At 51.6% G+C, this 18,119-nt stretch overlaps 1 protein-coding gene across 2 annotated transcripts in view; it reads right to left on the bottom strand.

Annotated features, from left to right (window-relative positions):
- Positions 1-288: 288 nt before the first annotated feature.
- Positions 289-18,119, bottom strand: part of Dscaml1 (DS cell adhesion molecule like 1) — a 305,196-nt gene continuing 287,365 nt past the window's right edge. For both annotated transcript variants that reach the window (XM_015489664.2, XM_048795821.1), the window contains 13 exons: positions 13,525-13,678; positions 11,188-11,305; positions 10,680-10,843; positions 10,281-10,379; positions 9,411-9,599; positions 8,627-8,914; positions 7,120-7,275; positions 5,229-5,259; positions 4,796-4,914; positions 4,392-4,544; positions 3,551-3,745; positions 2,636-2,947; positions 289-1,324 (listed from right to left, as the gene is read on the bottom strand). In XM_015489664.2, the coding sequence (XP_015345150.2) occupies positions 849-1,324; positions 2,636-2,947; positions 3,551-3,745; positions 4,392-4,544; positions 4,796-4,914; positions 5,229-5,259; positions 7,120-7,275; positions 8,627-8,914; positions 9,411-9,599; positions 10,281-10,379; positions 10,680-10,843; positions 11,188-11,305; positions 13,525-13,678 (2,454 nt within the window). In that variant the 3' untranslated portion in view covers positions 289-848. The remainder of the gene's footprint in view (positions 1,325-2,635; positions 2,948-3,550; positions 3,746-4,391; positions 4,545-4,795; positions 4,915-5,228; positions 5,260-7,119; positions 7,276-8,626; positions 8,915-9,410; positions 9,600-10,280; positions 10,380-10,679; positions 10,844-11,187; positions 11,306-13,524; positions 13,679-18,119) is intronic.

Below are 18,119 nucleotides of genomic sequence, written 5' to 3'. Positions count from 1 at the left end.
CATGCTCCCCGACCCCAGGCTCCCCAGAGCTCTCACCAAGGCTGCCTTATTCCATGGGCTACAAGTTTCCCTCAATTTACACATAAGGATTGTGGTTCAGGGGTTAGGCACTTGCTCCAAGCTGGGTCTTCTTAGGGCCCAGCACAAGTCTGAGAACAATGGATGCACCTTGGCTGATTGAAGCCTTTTAAAAGGCTTCACTTGGTGAGCAGCAAAATCTTAGACCTGGTACAGGGGTCTTTCCATCCTCCCCTCTGGCCCTTGCCAGATGGGAAAAAAGCCACCACATAGAAACATAACCTTTATTGCACACGGCGCTGGGTCTTTTTTCATAGAAAAAGGTATTAACACATAAGCATCTGCAAATTGAAGCAACTCCTGGTTTTCTTGGAACAGTAAAATCGCATGCAGTGTCTCTGAGTTGGGATTTTGGTCTTTGTCAAAACCACCTAGATTGGGGCAGGGGTGAGTAGAAGGGAAAAAAATTGCTGTTTTTGTGCCTCTGTCTCAAAAGAAGGTGAGAGAAATATATAGATATATAGCTTGTTGGTGTGTTCCTATGTCTCTATATATGTATATATCTCTCCACACGTATTTTGTGGGGTGGGGGATTTGACTTGTACGGTCAAATTCTTTGTGCCCTGGCTTCATGGAGAAGAAGAAAATAGTTTCATTTGTACAAAAAGAGTTCTATGTACAAGCGTTCATGACTTGGGGGGGCTTCTTTTTGTTGTTGGTTGTTTTTTTGTCTGTCAGTTTAATATAAATAATGCAGGAAACAGCCAAGTTGGTGAGTGAGGGCTGGAGACGCAGAGGTTGGAGCATGGGGTGCTCTGCTGGCGGCGCGCCTACACCAGGGTGTAGGACTTGGAGTAGGCCCCGGCCCCCTGCTTCTGTGACCGCCCTACCCCTGAGGTGCTCATCTCGAGGAGTGAGTCCCTGGAGCCCCCCATTTTGGTGTGTGGGCCCCCGGCCCGCGGAGGCTCGGTGCTGGGGGCCGGTGGGGCAGCGCTGGAGGCAGTGGGGGGCTCGGCAGGGGTGGTTCCGGGCGCTGGGGGAGCCGTGCCAGCTGGGGGGGCTGGCATGGCCAGAGTCCTCTGAGGTAAGGTGGCTGTGGTGGCAGCAGCAGGGGCCCCTGGGTGTGGGAGGCCCAAGGGCTTGCTGGCAGGGTCCAGGGTCAGGTGGCGAGCCTGCGTGTGATAGGTTCGAGCCAGGTTCCTGATGGAGGCCTCTCGGGGTGGGACCACAGGGCAGGGCTCACGCCCGTCAGCCTTTCGGAAGAAGGCCTCCGACTTGGCATACAAGGGCAGGTTGCAGTAGTCACCTGGAATCAGAGACAGAGGATGTGAGAGATGGGGTTCTTGGGGGACATGCTCATTCAAGCCCTGTCCCACCCCACCAGGTGTGTAACTTCCCCAAGGCTCAGTTTCCTTATCTGTGAAATGGGGATGACCATCATTCCCTACAGGGTTACTCTGAAGAGTGAAGGAGATTCAGTACATGAACTGCTTCAAAACAGAGGCTGGCACATGGAGTAATGGCTCAATAAATTAATGTGTCCTGCCCGGTCATCACTGTAGGCTGGTCAGCTCCCAGTGAGGAAGACTCGTGGAGGAAAGGGATGTCACTCCTTGTCATTTCCCCCGTGAGCCTGACTCTGTCCTCTAAGGGAGTAAGACCTCCCCTCTTTCCCATGGCAGGCTTCCAGATGTTTGAAGTCAGTGACGTGTCCCCACCCCTCTCCTGGTTCCTTCTTCTCTTGGTGGAATGTTCCTAATTTCTAAAACAACGTGCTCCCAGGACCTCTGCATGGGTCACTGTGCCCTGTGAGCACCTGCCTGTGAATGTGCTCTATCAATTGCTGGCTGTGGCCGGCCCTTTCCTTATGCTGTCTGGATTGGTTAATGGTGGCCTGAATTTTGCAAGTGAGGAAATTGCAATTCTAAGGGACTAAATACTCTGCCAACATTTGCCCAGCCAGAAGGGGTGGGGAATCATTCAGGGCCACAAGTGTCCTAAGTCCTTGCAATTTTCCTGACTCTAGGCTCTTTTCTAGATGAACCTCGGCACAGCCAGGGTCAGGCAGACTCTACATTGCACATGGTGATGTCCGTGTCTGCTGCTGGACCACCCCTGGGAGTCTATACCCCGCACACCATGTGGTCTGACCACTTGTGCTACACTGCCAGGCTCACTCCTTTGGTTCTGGATTAATTTCAAACACTGAGACTGGAGGCCACTGGGCAGATGACCCCATAAAGGGTCTCTTTCCATATCAGTGAAGCTTTGATTCAGGGAATGATCAATGCTTAATGAGACCCTCTATGTATCAGTCATGTACAAAATTTCTAATGGCCATTATGACAAGGCAAAGTACATACTACCATTTGCATTCTTTTTAATAAATGACAAAATTAGGGCCAGAGAGGTTAAATGACTTGCCCAAGGTCACAGAGATCTTAAGAGATTGTGCCAGGACGTGGGCTCTCAGCTGCCTGCTCCCAGGGTCTTGCTCTCTCCACAACCCTGCAATGCCAAGGAGCCATATTGGGCTAGCAGGATCCAGGTGACAGTGAGACAAGTGCTAACCAGGGTTCATGGTGCACACAGCAGGGGAGGGGATCTGAGCACTCACTCTTGTTGGCCCGGTGAGGGATGGGCACAGCCACATTTTTGCCCCGGTCAGCATCCTGGGGCTTGGGTGGGGAGGCGGTAAAGCGGCAGATGCCAGGCTCTGAGGGTGTGCTCATGGACGTCATGCTGTCTGCGTTCTCGTTAGTGCCTGTGGTCATCTGGTCAGAGGAGCTGTCGGAGATGAAGCACTCGGTGATCTCGAACTTGGCGTGCTGCAGCTGCTCCTCCAGCTTGGCATGCTCGTAGGCCCGGGCCAGCTCCTCGTAGGTGGAGGAGGCACTCTCAGTGGACACCATGCTGTTCCGTCCTTTGTCTGGGGACAAGGAAAGTGTGCGGTGAAGAGGAGAGGAGCTGGTTAGGGAGAGAAGGGGTGAATGAAACCAGACGGGGCAACTTCCTTATCCCTAACCACGACAGGCATCTGAAAGCCAGGCCATGGAGCCTGAGGGCCAGGCTAGGAGATTCTGCTCCTCTCCGTGAGGGTGGCAGAGGTGGCATATGTGTAATCATTGGCTAATAAAGGGTGTAGGTGGACACAATACCTTTATTTTATTTTTATGTGGTGCTGAGGGTCGAACCCATGCCTACCGCGTGCTAGGCGAGCGCTCTACCACTGAGCCCCAGCCCCGGCCCCTCATTCTTGAAAATCAGCAACTAGAACACTCAGCCTCTTCTCCAGCAAATATCCAGTGCACCATTTTCTCTAACAATATTTGGAGAGAGCAACATAAAATCCTTGACCAAATGTGTCTTTTTCCCAGCCACACAGGGAGTGAGTGGACAGCTGGGAGTGAAAGCGACTTGTGCTGCAGACCCCACAAGCTGGTGGAATGGAGTTGGGAAGAACAGAAGGTGCAGACGAATGAGGGAGAACTGGAGGTCCATGGGCGGGGTTCAGGAAGGGCCAGAGGCACACCTGTGTCCTGGGACAGACTGGCGCTGTAGCTGTCACTCTCTGTGACAGTGACACCATGCTGGGAACCCACAGTGCGCCAGTCAGAGGTGAGGGTGCGGGCAGGTGTGGAGGCCTGGCACTTGGTCAAGGTCCACTGGCTGGAGTACCGGTTCCGGGTGCTGTGGGCTGACTTCACATTCTTCCTGGACACTGGATCTGCACAGAGGGAAGCAAGAGATAAGCAGTGTCCAGCTGAGGGTGCCTGGGCACGGGCAGCTGGCACTCAGTACAAAGGGCAGTGAGGAGCAAGGGCAGAGGCAGAAGCCATTACAGGAACTCCCTGGGAACACTGACCAGACCACCTTTCCTGACCCTATCTGGCTCCAGAAGAGAAGAGCAAGAGAAGAGTCAAGGCATAGGGGCAGCAGGCAACATCCTTCCCCCACCCCTTTTTTTCCTTCCACCTCGGAAAGAACGTGGTGCTCTCTCCTGCCGCCTCCTGCCTGTCCATTCCTTCCCGATAGTCCTTGACACATTCCACCCTTGTGTCCAGAGTCACAGTGTTTGAGATAGAAGGCCCTTGAAGAGCAAGAATATCTGACCCTTGCTCCAAGTTTCTAGGTAAGGAATCTGAGGCCCCGAGAGAGGAGGTTAGTGATGTGATATGCCCAAGATCACTGCTGACAAGTCTGCAATCAAGGTCTCCAGACTCGAATTCCAGCACCCTTTCCGTTCTTCCATTTCATTCTCTTCTGCCTTTTTTTTTTTTTTTAAATCACCATTGCCCCTTGCTTTGCCCAAGAGCCCCTGTATGAGAAGAAGGCCCCCCCCCCGCTCCCCCCCGCCCGGGGATACTGCATACTGGTTCCTGGCCGGATGTCCGACATGTCGATGAGGGGTCCTGTGCTCTGGATGAGGGCTGGGTGGTGCAGCGAGACACCTGTACAGAAGCTCTGTGGGTTGACAGCCTGGCTAAACTCAGCATCCGTCACGGGGATGGTGGCCTTATCATCTCCTAGAGGAGGAAGGACAATCATGAGGAACCCTTCCCAAATTTTCCTCTGTATTTTCCAAGGCTGGGTCCCCAAAATACGAGGAAACAAAGCCTCAAGAGGAACGGCAGTGAGCTCCAGGGCTGCCGAGTTGTTGATGGGGCTGCTGCTGCACCTCTGGGTGCTGTCATGAAGGCTGCTGGCTGTCCCCATGGTGGATGGCCTGGAAAGCACACCTACAGTAGGACAGAGAGCTGTGGCACCTGTCACTTACCTAGCTGTTTGATGCCCTCCTTGTCCTCAATGAGCAGCTGGACCCTAGGGATGTCAATGTGTAGCCGTGGGCCCTGGGGCGGCCCTTTCACAGGGGTGTCAAAGCTTCGGTTGTTCTTGCTGTGGGAAGAAGCAAAGGAGCCAAGAAAGACTGAGTGAGGGTGCTTTGTAGGAAAGGGGGGTCTTAGAAGCCTATCTCTTTACAATTTGAGGTACTAGAGACTCACTTTTTATAGACTGGGGTATTAAATGCTGGAAATACCCAATATTCAAAATATTGAACACCTGACATGTCATGGAAACTGCCCAGGCAGAACTGAGCGGGGTCCTAGAGATACATTTTTACCAACCAACATGTGCAGAGGGAGGGTTCTGTGTCCCTTGCATGGGAAAAGGGGAGGGGAGGAGAGAGGAAGCAGCTATATGATACCTACCTTATCAGCATTTCTGCCAAACTCTTTGCATCTGAAAAACAGAGAGACAGAGAGAGAGAGAGAGAGAGAGAGAGAGAGAGAGAGAGAGAGGAGAATGGGGTTTGAGTAGGATGACAATGGAAGAGGCATGGGGGAATGAGGTGGGAGAATTCCCTAAAATAGGAATGATCTCCTAAGAAGTAGAGAGAGATGATACAACCCCAAACATGCCAAGAGTTCCCAGTTCCCAGTTCAGGATTTGACTCAGATCTGTTCCTTCTATCAGATATTTATCCATTAGGGAAGTCTTTCTTGAAGTATAGGAGTCAAAGTAAGTCCCCTATTGCTTTATGAGCTAACTGTAGTTAAACAAGACACTATGGCAGGCTAGAAACAGGCACCAGTGGAGGCTCTATCCTCAGTTGTCTCCTGGGGAGAGAAGTGAGAGGAGGATGAGGTAGAGGTGACCAATGGGAATCCCTAGACGACTAAACTCTCATATAAACAAAGAGTCTTCACTTCTTCTTCTAGGGCATCTGTCCCTAAAAAGTTTGTACATGAATTTGGGAGTCCCTACTTTATCTCAGAGGGACTTTGAATACAACCTGGACTCTCAGGTTATGATATTGGAAGAGAGGCGAATCAAAGGGCTTACTTAATCTGTTAGATTCCTGACAACTGAAAATGATCTATCAGAGTGAATCCTGATAACATGAATGTATCCAACTTTCCAACCATCTATCCATCTATCCATCCATCCATCCATCCATCCAACTATCCATACATTTACCGTCCACCTAGCCAAGCATTCATCCATCATCTACTTATTCACCCATCCATCTATCCATCCATTTACCCATTGATACAACTATCAGCCTATCCAACAATTTAACCACTAATCCAATCATTTATCCAACTATCTATGCATCCATCCATCCATGCATTCAGCATACATACAACCATCCTTCCATTTACATATTCAGGCTTCTACCCAACTGTCTAAACCACCATCCAATCACCCATCCAATTATCCCATAATTCCAACTATTCTTTTATCCAACCATCCATCTATTCATTTACATTGCCATCCATCCATCCATCCATCCATCCATCCATCCATCCATCCATCCATTCTTCCTTCCTTCCACCCAATCTATTTAATCATTTATTCAAGGATCCTATGATTCATCCATCCAGCCATCTAACCACTCATCCTTCTAGTCATCTAGTCATCCATTCATCCATCTACCCAATTCCTGAACACTCCGGGAACATCAGTCATTTCCTCTTCTGTGCTACTGTTGTCCCCTGGTTTCTCACATGAGACTGAACTCTTTAAAGGCATGACCGGTCCTTTCTTCATTCATCTCTATATCCCTAATGTCTGGCAGTATCAATGAGGCAGTGGACTCAGTAAATGTTTCTCTGAGTAAGTGAACATTCATGACATAGCAATGAGTAGGTGCCAGATACAATATTAGGCCTTGATAAATTTGAGGTACTAGAGACTCATGTTTTCCAGACTGGGGTAATAAATGCTGGAAATACCCAATATTCAAAATATTTAACACCTGACATGTCATGGAAACTGTCCAGGCAGAACTGAGCAGGGTCCTAGAGATACACATTTACCAATCAACATGTAAATGTTTAAATATTTTAACAACTCGAATGACTTCACCAGTGTGTACCAATTTGTGCCCTGGTTGCTGCACTGAGGCACAAAGTCCTGGGGTTATAGAGAAGAAAGCAAAGAATAACTAAGGAGGTTTCAGAAGTTTTGAGTGGCAGTTCTTCCTTCAAGGAGACACGGGCACTCTCTCTTGTCCAGATGGTGCTGTGAGCCACTGAAAGGTGGCCACTGTGGCCGAGCCAACACCCTCTCTGGAAAGCCCACAGGAAACTCCCCCACCTCGGAGCCGCTTCAGCCGCTTCTCCTTCCTCTTCTTGCGGACAATGAAGAGCAGGGCCACCCCCAGTGTGGCCAGGATGACTGGGCAGCCAATGGTGAACAGCTTCTTCACATCGTCCCCTTCACCTTGAGCAGACTTGATGGGTGGGATGGTGCCTGAATGGGAGTAAAGAAGAGAATTGGGCGTCCCTTATGAGCCAGGGGCTGTGCAGAGTCCCGCGGACGGAAAAACCTGTGACTTCTCTTGCTGTCCTTGATCTTGACCACCACCTCTTGGCAGAGTCCCAATCCTCTCCTATGCTCCCCCCAGTTCTGGTTCCATCAGGACAGCCCTGAGCAGCTGTGTAGTTTTTACACTGTCAGATATCAAGGGCTTCCTGGTACAGTTTTAGAATTAACCCGAAATCTCTCAGAGTTAGTTCCCTTTTCCCGTTGGTATTCAGTGTTCAATACTAGAGGGTGGATTGGTAGGCTGGGGGTGGGGGAAGATGTCAGGGAGTGGGACCCTGGGTTTCTTGCCCGCATTCTCTCTCTGCCTGCCCCTTCCATGGGCAATATTCATTACATTTGGGGGCCTGCAGGGAGGCGATGATGAGCTCTACTGCCCATGTACCCCTCTGCCAAGCCCTGATCCTTGCTTCCTTTCCAAGCTCTGCTTGAGAATCATCACCTTCAGGAAGCCCTCCTTGTTTAGGCCATCACACTTTTTCTTTTTTTTTGGAGACAGGGTCTTTCTGTTGCCCAGGTTAACCCTGAACTCCTGGGCTCAAGGGATTCTCCTGCCTCAGTCTTCCGAGTAGCTGGAACTACAGGTGTGCACCACTGGGCCTGACTTCCCATCTTCTTCTGATACTGCACTTATTCTGTTTCCCTGACACATGGGTAGAATTGTGGGACAGACTTACGGGTAGATTTAGCTTGTAACAATGACCCCCTAAGATTCAGCCTTCTTTTAGTGTGTATGTGTACATATATGTGCAGGCATGTGAAGTATTCCTATGTGGTCGACACTAGTTAGGTCGTCACTGAAGATTCACATACTTGTCTCCATTTCCCGGACTTCCTTGAAGTTAGATTAGTAGCCAATGACTAGTTTTAACAACAAAATGTGAGCGGAAGTGATGAGCACCATCTCCTGGCCAAGGCAGTTAAGAATTGAGAGCCCTTTCCTCTCTTTTTTGAGGCACCTTGAAGGCTCCATGTTTGAGATGGCATAGCTAAAAGGTTGTGGCCAACCAACCCTCACAGGCTTTAGGAGAGCAAGGGAAAAAATCTTGATTGGGTGAAGCCACCACACTTTTAGTGGTTGTTACCGCAGCAAGGCTCTCCCTTCCTGGCTAATATATCAATAAACACCAGTCTGCTCTCTCTCTGCCTGCTCCTTCACCTGCCAGCCCTTTTCTCTGATTGTATTCCTGCCTAATTTTTCTACTTGTCCATCTCTGCCATTCTCCCAGCTCCCTTTGCTCAACCTTGGGGCTGCCCCCTCCTGCCCTTCCCGACTCACTGCCATCGTAGTCCAGGGTGGCAAACTGGGCTGTCTCGTTGCCGCAGCCCGCGCTGTTGCAAGCCCGCATGCGCAGCTCGTACCACGTGGCCTCCCGCAGTTCAGTCAGAAACACCTCTGTGGAGCTGTTGGCCCGGAGGCCCTGCCAGGCCCAGGTCCCTTTGGGCCGGTACTCCAGTACGATGGCCGTGATGGGGCAGCCCCCGTTGTTCCAGCCCTGCAGGTTAAGCCGAGCATGCGTGGAGTTGATGTGGGTGAAGAGGTGTTGGTCTTTGCTGAAGGAGGGCTCTGAGGGGCCGGAGGGAGAGAGAGGTTAGAGAGCTGGAGAAGGGAGGGGGCGTTCTTCCGGGGAGGATTGCCCTGGGGTGGTTGCGGCTTCAGTGGCTCCGAGGGATCAGTGGACGGAACAGGTGGGAATGGGGATACCCCAGGGAGCAAGAGGAGAGGGAGAGGAGGACAGACAAGGGAAGGACCCAGAGAGGCGCCTCAGCAGTAAAGGATGAGTGATGGGGAGGAAGGAAGAGGACTGCCATCCTCTGTCACCCCCGATAGGGAAGTGAGACTATTTTTTCCTAGTGAAGATGATTTTGGCCTCAAGGTGCTCTAGTGGTCGGAATGAGGCTGGGGTTCCACCCTTCAGTCCCCAGTGTTTGAAGGTTTGGAGGCTGGGTCCCTCCTTCCCCATGCCAGCCATCCTCCACCCCCATATCCTGGGCCCCTCCACTCCACCCCGCTCCCCCAACCCAGGCCCTTCTCTCCATCCCCACCCTGGACTCCACCTCACCCCGCCCATGGGTCTTGGCCTCGATGATCTCGCTGATGCGCCCAGAGCCCACGCTGTTCTTGGCCGCCAGCTTCACCTTGTACCATGTGCCACACTTGAGGCTGTCCAGCTTAAAGGACCGCTCGCTGGAGCTGATGAACACGTCCTTCCACTCCTCGCTGTTGTCCACTGAATACTGGAGCACGAAGCCTGCCGGGAGGGGTCTGGCTCAGGTGGGCGGGGCAGGGCAGCAGAGCCCCAGCCTGGACTCCCCAATGGGCACCATAGGGGTGGGGCTCCAGGAGAGGGGGCAGAGTGGGGCCTTTGGTCATTGGGAGGGGCATATGCAAATTACACTCCAACCTGAGGGATCTTGGGTCTAGCCCCGGGGTGTTTACTGCTCACTTTTCTTAGCTCTGATGTTAGGATCCCACAGGAAACCAAGTCGGGAGGCTTAAGAGGGAGCCTATTTATATCTTTGCTACTCCATGGTGTTGAGGGGGTTCCCTGGCCAGAAGTATCCCCATCACCTAGCAGCTGGTTGGAACTGTAAATTATCAGCCCCACTCCAGACCTATGGAATCAGAAACTGAATCTTTCTAAGATCCCTGGTTGTTCACGTGCCCATTCAAATTTCATGGATCCTGTAGGTTTATCTACGTGGACAGATTGGGAAAATAAGACCTAGAGAGGAAAACAGACTTCAGGTCCACCCAGTCTGGGAGTGCCAAGGGACTGTGAGGTTTCCATGCACTTGAGTGCCTCCCTTGTGGTCTGAATGCCCCCTAGATCATTTCCAGGGTGTTACAGGGACAAGTGGTCAGACTGGGTAAATCCCTTCCCCTGCCCAGGGGTCCCAGGATCCCCCCCCGCATCCAGACCCCTTCTTACCTCGGATGGAGCTGCCCCCATTGTCACCTGGAATCCAGGTCAGAGTGATGGATGAAGCTGAGGTTTTGGAGACAGTGAGGCGTGGCTGGTCTGGGGGAACTGTAGGGGAAAGCCACCAGCCCTCAGCACAGAGGTTGACCCCAGTGGTGGGTCGTGGGGGTCCCCATGGTAGGAAGGTGCTGGCTCTTCCATGTTCTGGGTCCCCCCACTCTGTTCATTCCCTTCTCCACCCCTCCTGCCTCCTTTCCATTCCCACCTGTGTTCCTCCAAAATCTGCCCTCTCCTACCGGAGGTTTGACTTTTTCTGCCATCCACTAACCCTCTCTTTCTAACATGGTGGAATTTCTAATCCTTCTCCATCCTGTCCCCACCCAAGCCACCTGCCTCTCAGGGTCTCACCTTGCACCAGAAGGTTGACGATGATGGTGTCGAAGCCACCGGTGTTGGTGGCTGTGCAGGTGTAATAGCCGGAGTCCTCAGCCTTCACAGCACGTAGCAGCAGTGTGCCATTTGTGTGGATGAGCCGGTGCCCATCCATGGACACGGGGATGGCCGAGTCTTCACTATCAGGGTGAGTGAGTGGAGGGGTTATGGCAAGCACCCCTCGTCCTGACCACCCTTCCCAGGTATGTGGGAGCGGAAGGAGGCTTGCTAGGGGCCCTGTACTCTTGGGGGTTTGCTCAGCATTTCCTGTGGGTATCCAGTGATCTTGGCCTCCTCGACCACACAGGCAAGGAGGCCCTTGGCTCCAGACAGAGGGAGCCACAAAGGCCACCCAGGGAGCACAGTGCCATGCACCCTTCAGGGCCTCCACAGGGCCAGGAGGCAAGAAAATCATCTGGAAGCGAGGACACCCAGACTCTCCCTTCTCTGAGGTTACCCATCCCTTCAGGGGCCTGCTACTCACCTGTCCTTGGTCCACTTCACAGCAGGGGCTGGATCTCCCACTGAATTGCAAGGCAGCCGGACATCTCTCATCCAGGGTGTTGTCACGGTGCCCCCAAATGAGATGATCTTTGCTGGGGCTATAGGGAGGAGAGGATGAGGGCCACCCCATTTCTACCCTTTAATACTCCCCTGGCCCCTTTCTCGGGACTCCCTGGATTTGAAATTCAAGTCAAAGGAAATTTTGGCAACCCTTGGCTGCCCTGGTGGAGGTGGTTCTGAAGGACGGACTGTGACAGGATGGGGCTGTGAGCAGGCTGGAGGCCATGTGTGGCAGAGGGAGAGACTAGGGGCCCAGGACAAGAACTGACGGGACCTGGGGACTGACTGGTTTTGGAGGAGATGGGGGGAGGCGAGGACAACTCCCAGGGCTCAGGCTGGGCTGACAAGGTGGAGACGGTGCCCTGGCAGTGACCAAGGCACAGTGGAAGAGGGCCAGTGTGGTGAGGGGCAGCCACAGTCCAGGGAAGTCTGCGGGTTCTGGAGCATGAGACAGATGTCTAGACCAGAGGCTGATTTGGGAGTGATGGGCGGGGTGGGGCAACCCCCCTGGGGTCATGGACACATAGGCACAGAGGAGAGAGCAAGGAACACCCTGAGGGGGCTGGGAGAACTGGGTGACACCACAGAAGGCACAGGCCAAAGTGCAGGATGTGGGGGCGTTATCAGGTGCCATAGAGGTCACCAGGCCTGATCGAAGGGAACCAAGAGACCCTGTGCCCCAGAGGGCCAGAGTGGCCATGGACCAGGGGCCTCCTTGGCCGGGGGAAAGTGTGAAGTGGTTGGGACCAGTTGAGAGGTCGGAGTGCAGGGAGTGGAGGCTGGTCCCCGAGGGCAGTGCTGGGATGGTGGTGAGTAGGAAAGGCCTGTGGAGCTGCTAAGAAGGAAGAGGGGGCTGCCTGGGGGCCAGAGGCGGAGGAGTAGAGGGCCTGCATTACCTTGGCCTTCCTGGGGCCAGAGAGATGCCTCCGAGCCTTGGGGAGGACAGGGGTTCTCCAGAGACCTGGCTCCAGACTGGGTTCTGACACGAGCGGGGGCTACGTGTGAGTGTGAGTTTGTTTATGAGGGCGAGTGTGTTTGACGGGGGAAGGGGACCACAGTGCTGTCTTTCCGGCTTCTCTGGGGAGCTGTGAGGGGTGTGTGAATGTTTTCTTGGAAGTGCGGAGCCTGTAAGGATGCATTGCATTTAATGTCTACGGGGGCAGGGGCCAGGCTTCTACCAAGAGCTGGGTCCTCGGACCCCTACCTCTGGGCTAGTGCCAGCTGTCCCAGGAAGATCACAGGCTCTAGGCCCTTCCCTCCTGAAGGAGCTGAGTTCTAGAGAAGGGGTAGGAGGCACCCCTGGGAGGCCATGTGGACTAGCACCCAAAAGGGCTAGTCCAGCACCACGCGGCTGTCTCAGCAGGCCGGTCACCTGAGTCTTAGACTCACAGTCACACAGGGGCATTACAGTGCCTGCTGCCAGCAGATGGGAGCCCTGGCCAGCCTCAGGACCTCAGCTGGATGCTCGCTGGCTCTGAGCCAATGGCAGGTAGGGCTGAAGCCTGCCTGAACCAGGGCAGATGGGCCGAGGTACCACCCCATCCTTGTCCAGGCCCTGGGACCCCAGGGCTCTGGGGCCAGGGAATAAGTAGGGACTGAGGAGCAGACAGAGTAAGAGGAAGGGAGACCAGAGCCAAGTGGAGGACCTAGAATCCTGGGCTCACTGGCCAACAGCTTTACCTACATGGCAGCCCGACTTGGTCTTGGGCTCAGAAATGCCATTCCTCAGAAGCATGGGGGTGCATCTCCATGCCACACCCCTGCCCTGGGCAGGGATTCAGTGGGGCCCACCCCTAGAAGGCCTGACTCAGGCCTAGAACCTGAGCCGTGGTGGGAGCCCACCGCCCGCGGTGTCCAGGCTGCAGCATGGGCTCTACACAGGCTCTCTTGGGAGCCTCGGCTGCTGTGGCAGCAGCGCACCCTGCTGAGTCCCCTCTGGGGGAGCTGAGCATGGTGACAAAGGCTCAGTGTTAGATGAGGGTGGGGGTGACTCCCCTTCTTTCTAGCAGGATTAAAATTCAACAGGAACATGCTGCAGAGCTGGGAATGGGGCCCCAGCAGCCTGTTGTGTGGTTTTCCTGGAGTCAGGGGGCAGCAGAGACCCAGTCTTGGTGGAGGCAGGAGGGAGGCAAGTGGCCAGCTCCTCCCAGCCACAGGTAAGGCAGAGGGGAGACAGCCCCTAACTGGGGAGAACTGGCATTCTGGAAGGGAGTTTCTGGAAGCTTCTGCCCATCTGCCCCAGCCCCACGTTTCTCACCCTTGCCAGCAGGCTCGATGGTGACCTTCTCGCTGCTGTTCCCCCTGCCGGCGGAGGTGACAGCAGCCACCCACAGCAGGTACTGCTGCCCACGGTTCAGGTGGGCGATGCGGTAGAAGAGCTGCTCTGGGCTCGTCTCGTACTCACTGGGAGCCTGTGGGGCAGAGGTGAGGCAGCTAAGAGCAGAACTCAGCTCGGGCCTCCGGCCTGCCATCTGCCTCAGTGCCCTGGAGGAGGGGACGGTGGCCAAAAGGGGCGGGGGGCTGGAGGCGGAATTCTGTCCAGCTTGCTCTTTCCCAGTTGTGGAGTGGCAGTGGATGGCATTGGTGCCGTTGACGGGAGCTGGCAGGCCTGGCCTGTGGTGCTGCTGGGTCAGCCTCCATTCCTGTCCCTGAGTGTCAGCTACGGCTTCAGGCCAGGGGAGGTGGGTGTTGTGGGTGAGATGGGGGTAGTCACAGGAGGAAGAATGGGGGACAGAGGGTCCCAGGAAAGCCCCGAGCAAGAGAAGAAGTGAAATAGTGCGTTTGCCTTATTAGGGTTGTAGAGGGCTCCCCCGGCTCAGTCAGCCCAGCCCTGCTGTCTAATTGCGCCCCTTCCTTCCCGGAGAAGGGGCGGGACAGGGAGTTATGGAAGCTTTACTGGGCAGCACTTGATCAGCGATTATTAGTGGTATAGATCGCCATCTATATTTGTAGGTTACATAAATCTATAAATTTTTTTAACCAAATGACAGTTTTGACAAGTTGCCAACAAAACAATATCAGATCCCAGTGGTTTCACCAGTTGCTTTGATGAAAAGATTATGTTGCCTTGGAAACCAGAGGCTCAGATATTGAAATGAATTTGAGAAGGAGCTTTTGATAAGCGCTAGTTTGCAGACCTCCTGTCAGCCTCTTCCCTGCTACAGGCGGGATGGGGCTGACTTTCATTTTATTTTATTTTTTGGTCAGCCGCGGGGAAGGGAGAGGAGGACAGCACCAGGGCCCCTTTGAAATCAGGGCGGAAGTCCAAGGAGGGGGAGCCTCCCCCGGAACAGATGGGGGGCCCTGAGGCCAGAGGGAGCTAGTAATTAGTTATCTCTGCAGTCATGGGATCTCGCACACGCGCTCACATGCACATGGACATGTAGATGCCTGCACGCACGTGCTGAGGACACACTCAGACAGATGTGTGGTCACAGGGGGACATTCTCCATGCCTCAAGCGAGGGCTGAGGGGTCTAGTGACTTAAAACAGGAGAAAGCATCCTCTTGGGCCCTAGGCCATCTGCAGGAAAATGTTAGGGAGAAGGTACAGGCGTCCCCCACACAGTGCTCCCCAGCACACCCCTCCTCCTGCCTCCCTCAAGAGAGTCCAGCCTTTAATCCAAGACCTTGTGGAGACAGGTGCAGAGCCGCCCTGAGCCACAGTGGTTGGGAGGCCATTTTAAGCTACAGCACCCTTGGGTGCTGGTGTATCCAGTCCACAGTTCCTGTCTGTGCTGAGGTCTGGGGTGGTGGCCTGGCTTCATTCAGCACTTGTCTAGCTATTGACTGGACATGTGACCCATCGTGCTGCCCACGCTCCCCAGGCTGTCCATGTTCTTTCCTGCAAGCTAGGAAGCAATACAATACATCCCCCGTGTTGTAACTGTGAGGGACAACGAGGCAGAGGGTGTGCCAGGCCTCTGAGAACGGAGACGCATTCTCCTCTGGGTTTATTTTCAGTGAGGGTAGAGTGTGTGTATGTGCATGCGTGCATGTGTGGAGAAAAGCTGAGTACTTGCTTGTGTGTCAGTGTGTACTGAGTGTACCTTTCTGTCTACACAGGGCAGGAAAGTTTGGCTTCCCCTTGAAGACATTAGCATCCTTCCTAGATCCCAGGTGCCTTCCTTTTAATCTAGACTCTCTATGAATCTCTTGAAATCTCTCTCAAAAGCACTCAGTCATATCTCCAATTAAGTCCCAGTGGATCAAAGGTTTTTTTTTTTTTTTTTTTTAAAGACAAACTATGAAAGAAGAAACCATAGGCCAATATTTATCTGTCTTTCTAATCATTAAATAAAGGCAAAGATTATGAACAGAAATGAATAATAGATAAATTTAAATTCTGTAAAAAGAAATACTATGCTACATCAAAAGCAGAATCAAAAGTCAAGCAATAAATAGCAAGTACTTGCAATTTGTATGATAAAAATGGTTATTCTCCTTAAGATGTAAAGAACAGATTCAAATCAATAAGAAAAGCATGAGAAACCCAAATAGAAAAAAATGAACAAAGAATATGATTTGACAATTATCTAAAAAAGAGAAATGTAACTAATAAAAACAATTGAGCTAACTAGTAACCAAGGAAAGGTAATTTCAAATAAGATACCTCTTAAAAGTAAAAATCCAACTGGCAAAAATGCAAACTAAACTAAACCAAAAGTAAACCCAAAATGAGCATAGATACACAGGACAATGGTGGTGGTCCATATCGCACCACAAGTACCTGTAATATTGATGGAAACATAAAATGGGGAAGCTTTCTGAAGGGCAATTTTAAAATATGTAAATAGAACCTTAAGAATATTTACTCTTGGGCTGGGGATGTGGCTCAAGTGGTAATGCACTCGCCTGGCATGCACGGGGTGCAGGGTTCGATCCTCAGCACCACATAAAATAAAATAAAGATGTTGTGTCCACCGAAAACTGAAAAATAACTATTAAAAATTCTCTCTCTCTTCTATCTCTATCTTAAAAAAAAAGAATATCTACTCTTTGTGACCCAGTAATTCTTATAGAGATTTACCCTAATATTAAAATATGGGAAGTATTTGTATAAAGGCATAAATCGGCCTGAACATACTTTATATACAGATATAAAAAATTGTGCTCTATATGTGTAATAAGAATTGTAATGCTTAAAAAATAAAAAAGAAAATAAAATATGGGCATAAAAACTTTTGTGAAAAATGTTCACTGAAGCATGACTTACATGGTGAAAATTTGAAAAATACATTAAATGTAGAATAACAGGAGACTTGTTAAATAGATTATGTATAAATGGCCATTCAAGATCATGTTTTGAAAGAATATTTGCTGATGTGGGAAGGTGCTTACATAAATTACATGAAGAAAGCAGATTATATAACATTATGTAAAATTGTATTTTAATTATGGAAGGAAAAAAGCAAACCCTAAGACAACTCATGATCCCCGTGTGGATCAAAGTCTAGAAGGTTCAGGGAGTGTGAGCACTTTAACTTTTACTTTATTCTTTCCCATAATTTACAGAATTTTCTAGACTCAAATGTATTATTTTTATAATCAGAGAAAAACAACAATTGTATGAAAGTATTTGGTGAAATTTCTACCCAGACTGGCTGTCCCCGGTGCATCCCTGAGAGCCAGCTCCATGCCCAGTTCTGTCCTGAGGACTCCAGGCATACACACTCCCACACTCCCATCAGCGTGTGCAAGCGCTCGCCGTCTCAGGGGCATTTGCCACTGACCCCATGCTCACACCCAGGGTTTTGTACTGTGGCCTGTACGTGTGCGCCCTCACCCCTAGCACCTCCACTACGGCTGTCTTTCATAATTGACTTTGTAATGCAGTTGTTTGGAGGTTGGAATATATTTGTGCCAAGTGATTATGTCACATGTGATGGTTGGGCCCCTTTCCTTCCCTTCCCTTCCAGTCCCCCTATGTGGCTGAACCAGAGTTCTCATCATACTATACCTTGTATGGAGCTGGCTGATGGGAAATCTCTCCTGGACAGAGGAAGTCCCTACACGCTCAGGACACTAAGAGGACAGAGGTGGGGCCCAGCTGTAGGTGGATATTGAATGTCCCTAAAGGTCCATGTGTTGAAAAGCTGGGTGCCCAGCTCGTGGTACTACTGGGAACTGTTAGGAGGTGGGGCCAAGTGGAAGGAAGTTAGGTCACTGAGGTGTGTCCTTGGAAGACTCTGGCCCCTTCTGTCTCTCTTATTGCTTCCCAGCCACCATGAGGTGAGTATCTTGCTGTATCACATGTTCCCTGCCATGATGTTCTGTGTCCCCCCAGGTCCAAAGGCAATGGAGCCAAGCAACCATGGACTGAAAACTATGAAACTGTGTGCCCAAATAACCTTTCCTCTTTTTAAGTTGATTATATCAGGTGTTTGTCATAGTAATGGAAAACTAACATAGTCTCAGTGTCTCCAGTAGCATGAGGAGGGGATGGGAACCAGGAGTTCTGTGCTGGGGTCTGGGAGAGGATCGCTGGCCAGTGGACTGGAGGCTCCTGAAGCCTGAGCTAATGAGGAGGCTTCCAGACACCAATCCCTTTGAAGGGCTTCATTATCAGAGAAGAAATGACAGCAAAAACCCCAGCCAGAGAATGGCTACCTTCTCCCATCAGTTATGAAAGTTATGAAAGTTAAGACTTTACAACTGCCAGGCTGCTACTTTTTCACTCATCAAACATGTATTCAGTGACCATGATATTCCTGGTGCAGCGCTCCACAGCTGGAGACTGAAAATGTTGATGAGAAAATAGCAGGGCCTGTGCAGATGTGGAGAAATGGGACTCTTATCCCCCACAAATGGGAGTGTGACAGACAGGAGCACCCGACAGTGCAGGGTGGTATCA

Source organism: Marmota marmota, unplaced genomic scaffold, assembly GCF_001458135.2.
Source record: "Marmota marmota marmota unplaced genomic scaffold, marMar, whole genome shotgun sequence".
Lineage (NCBI taxonomy): Eukaryota > Metazoa > Chordata > Mammalia > Rodentia > Sciuridae > Marmota > Marmota marmota.
Note: the sequence above shows the minus strand (reverse complement) of the source record. Positions and strands in the feature narration are given on the sequence as shown.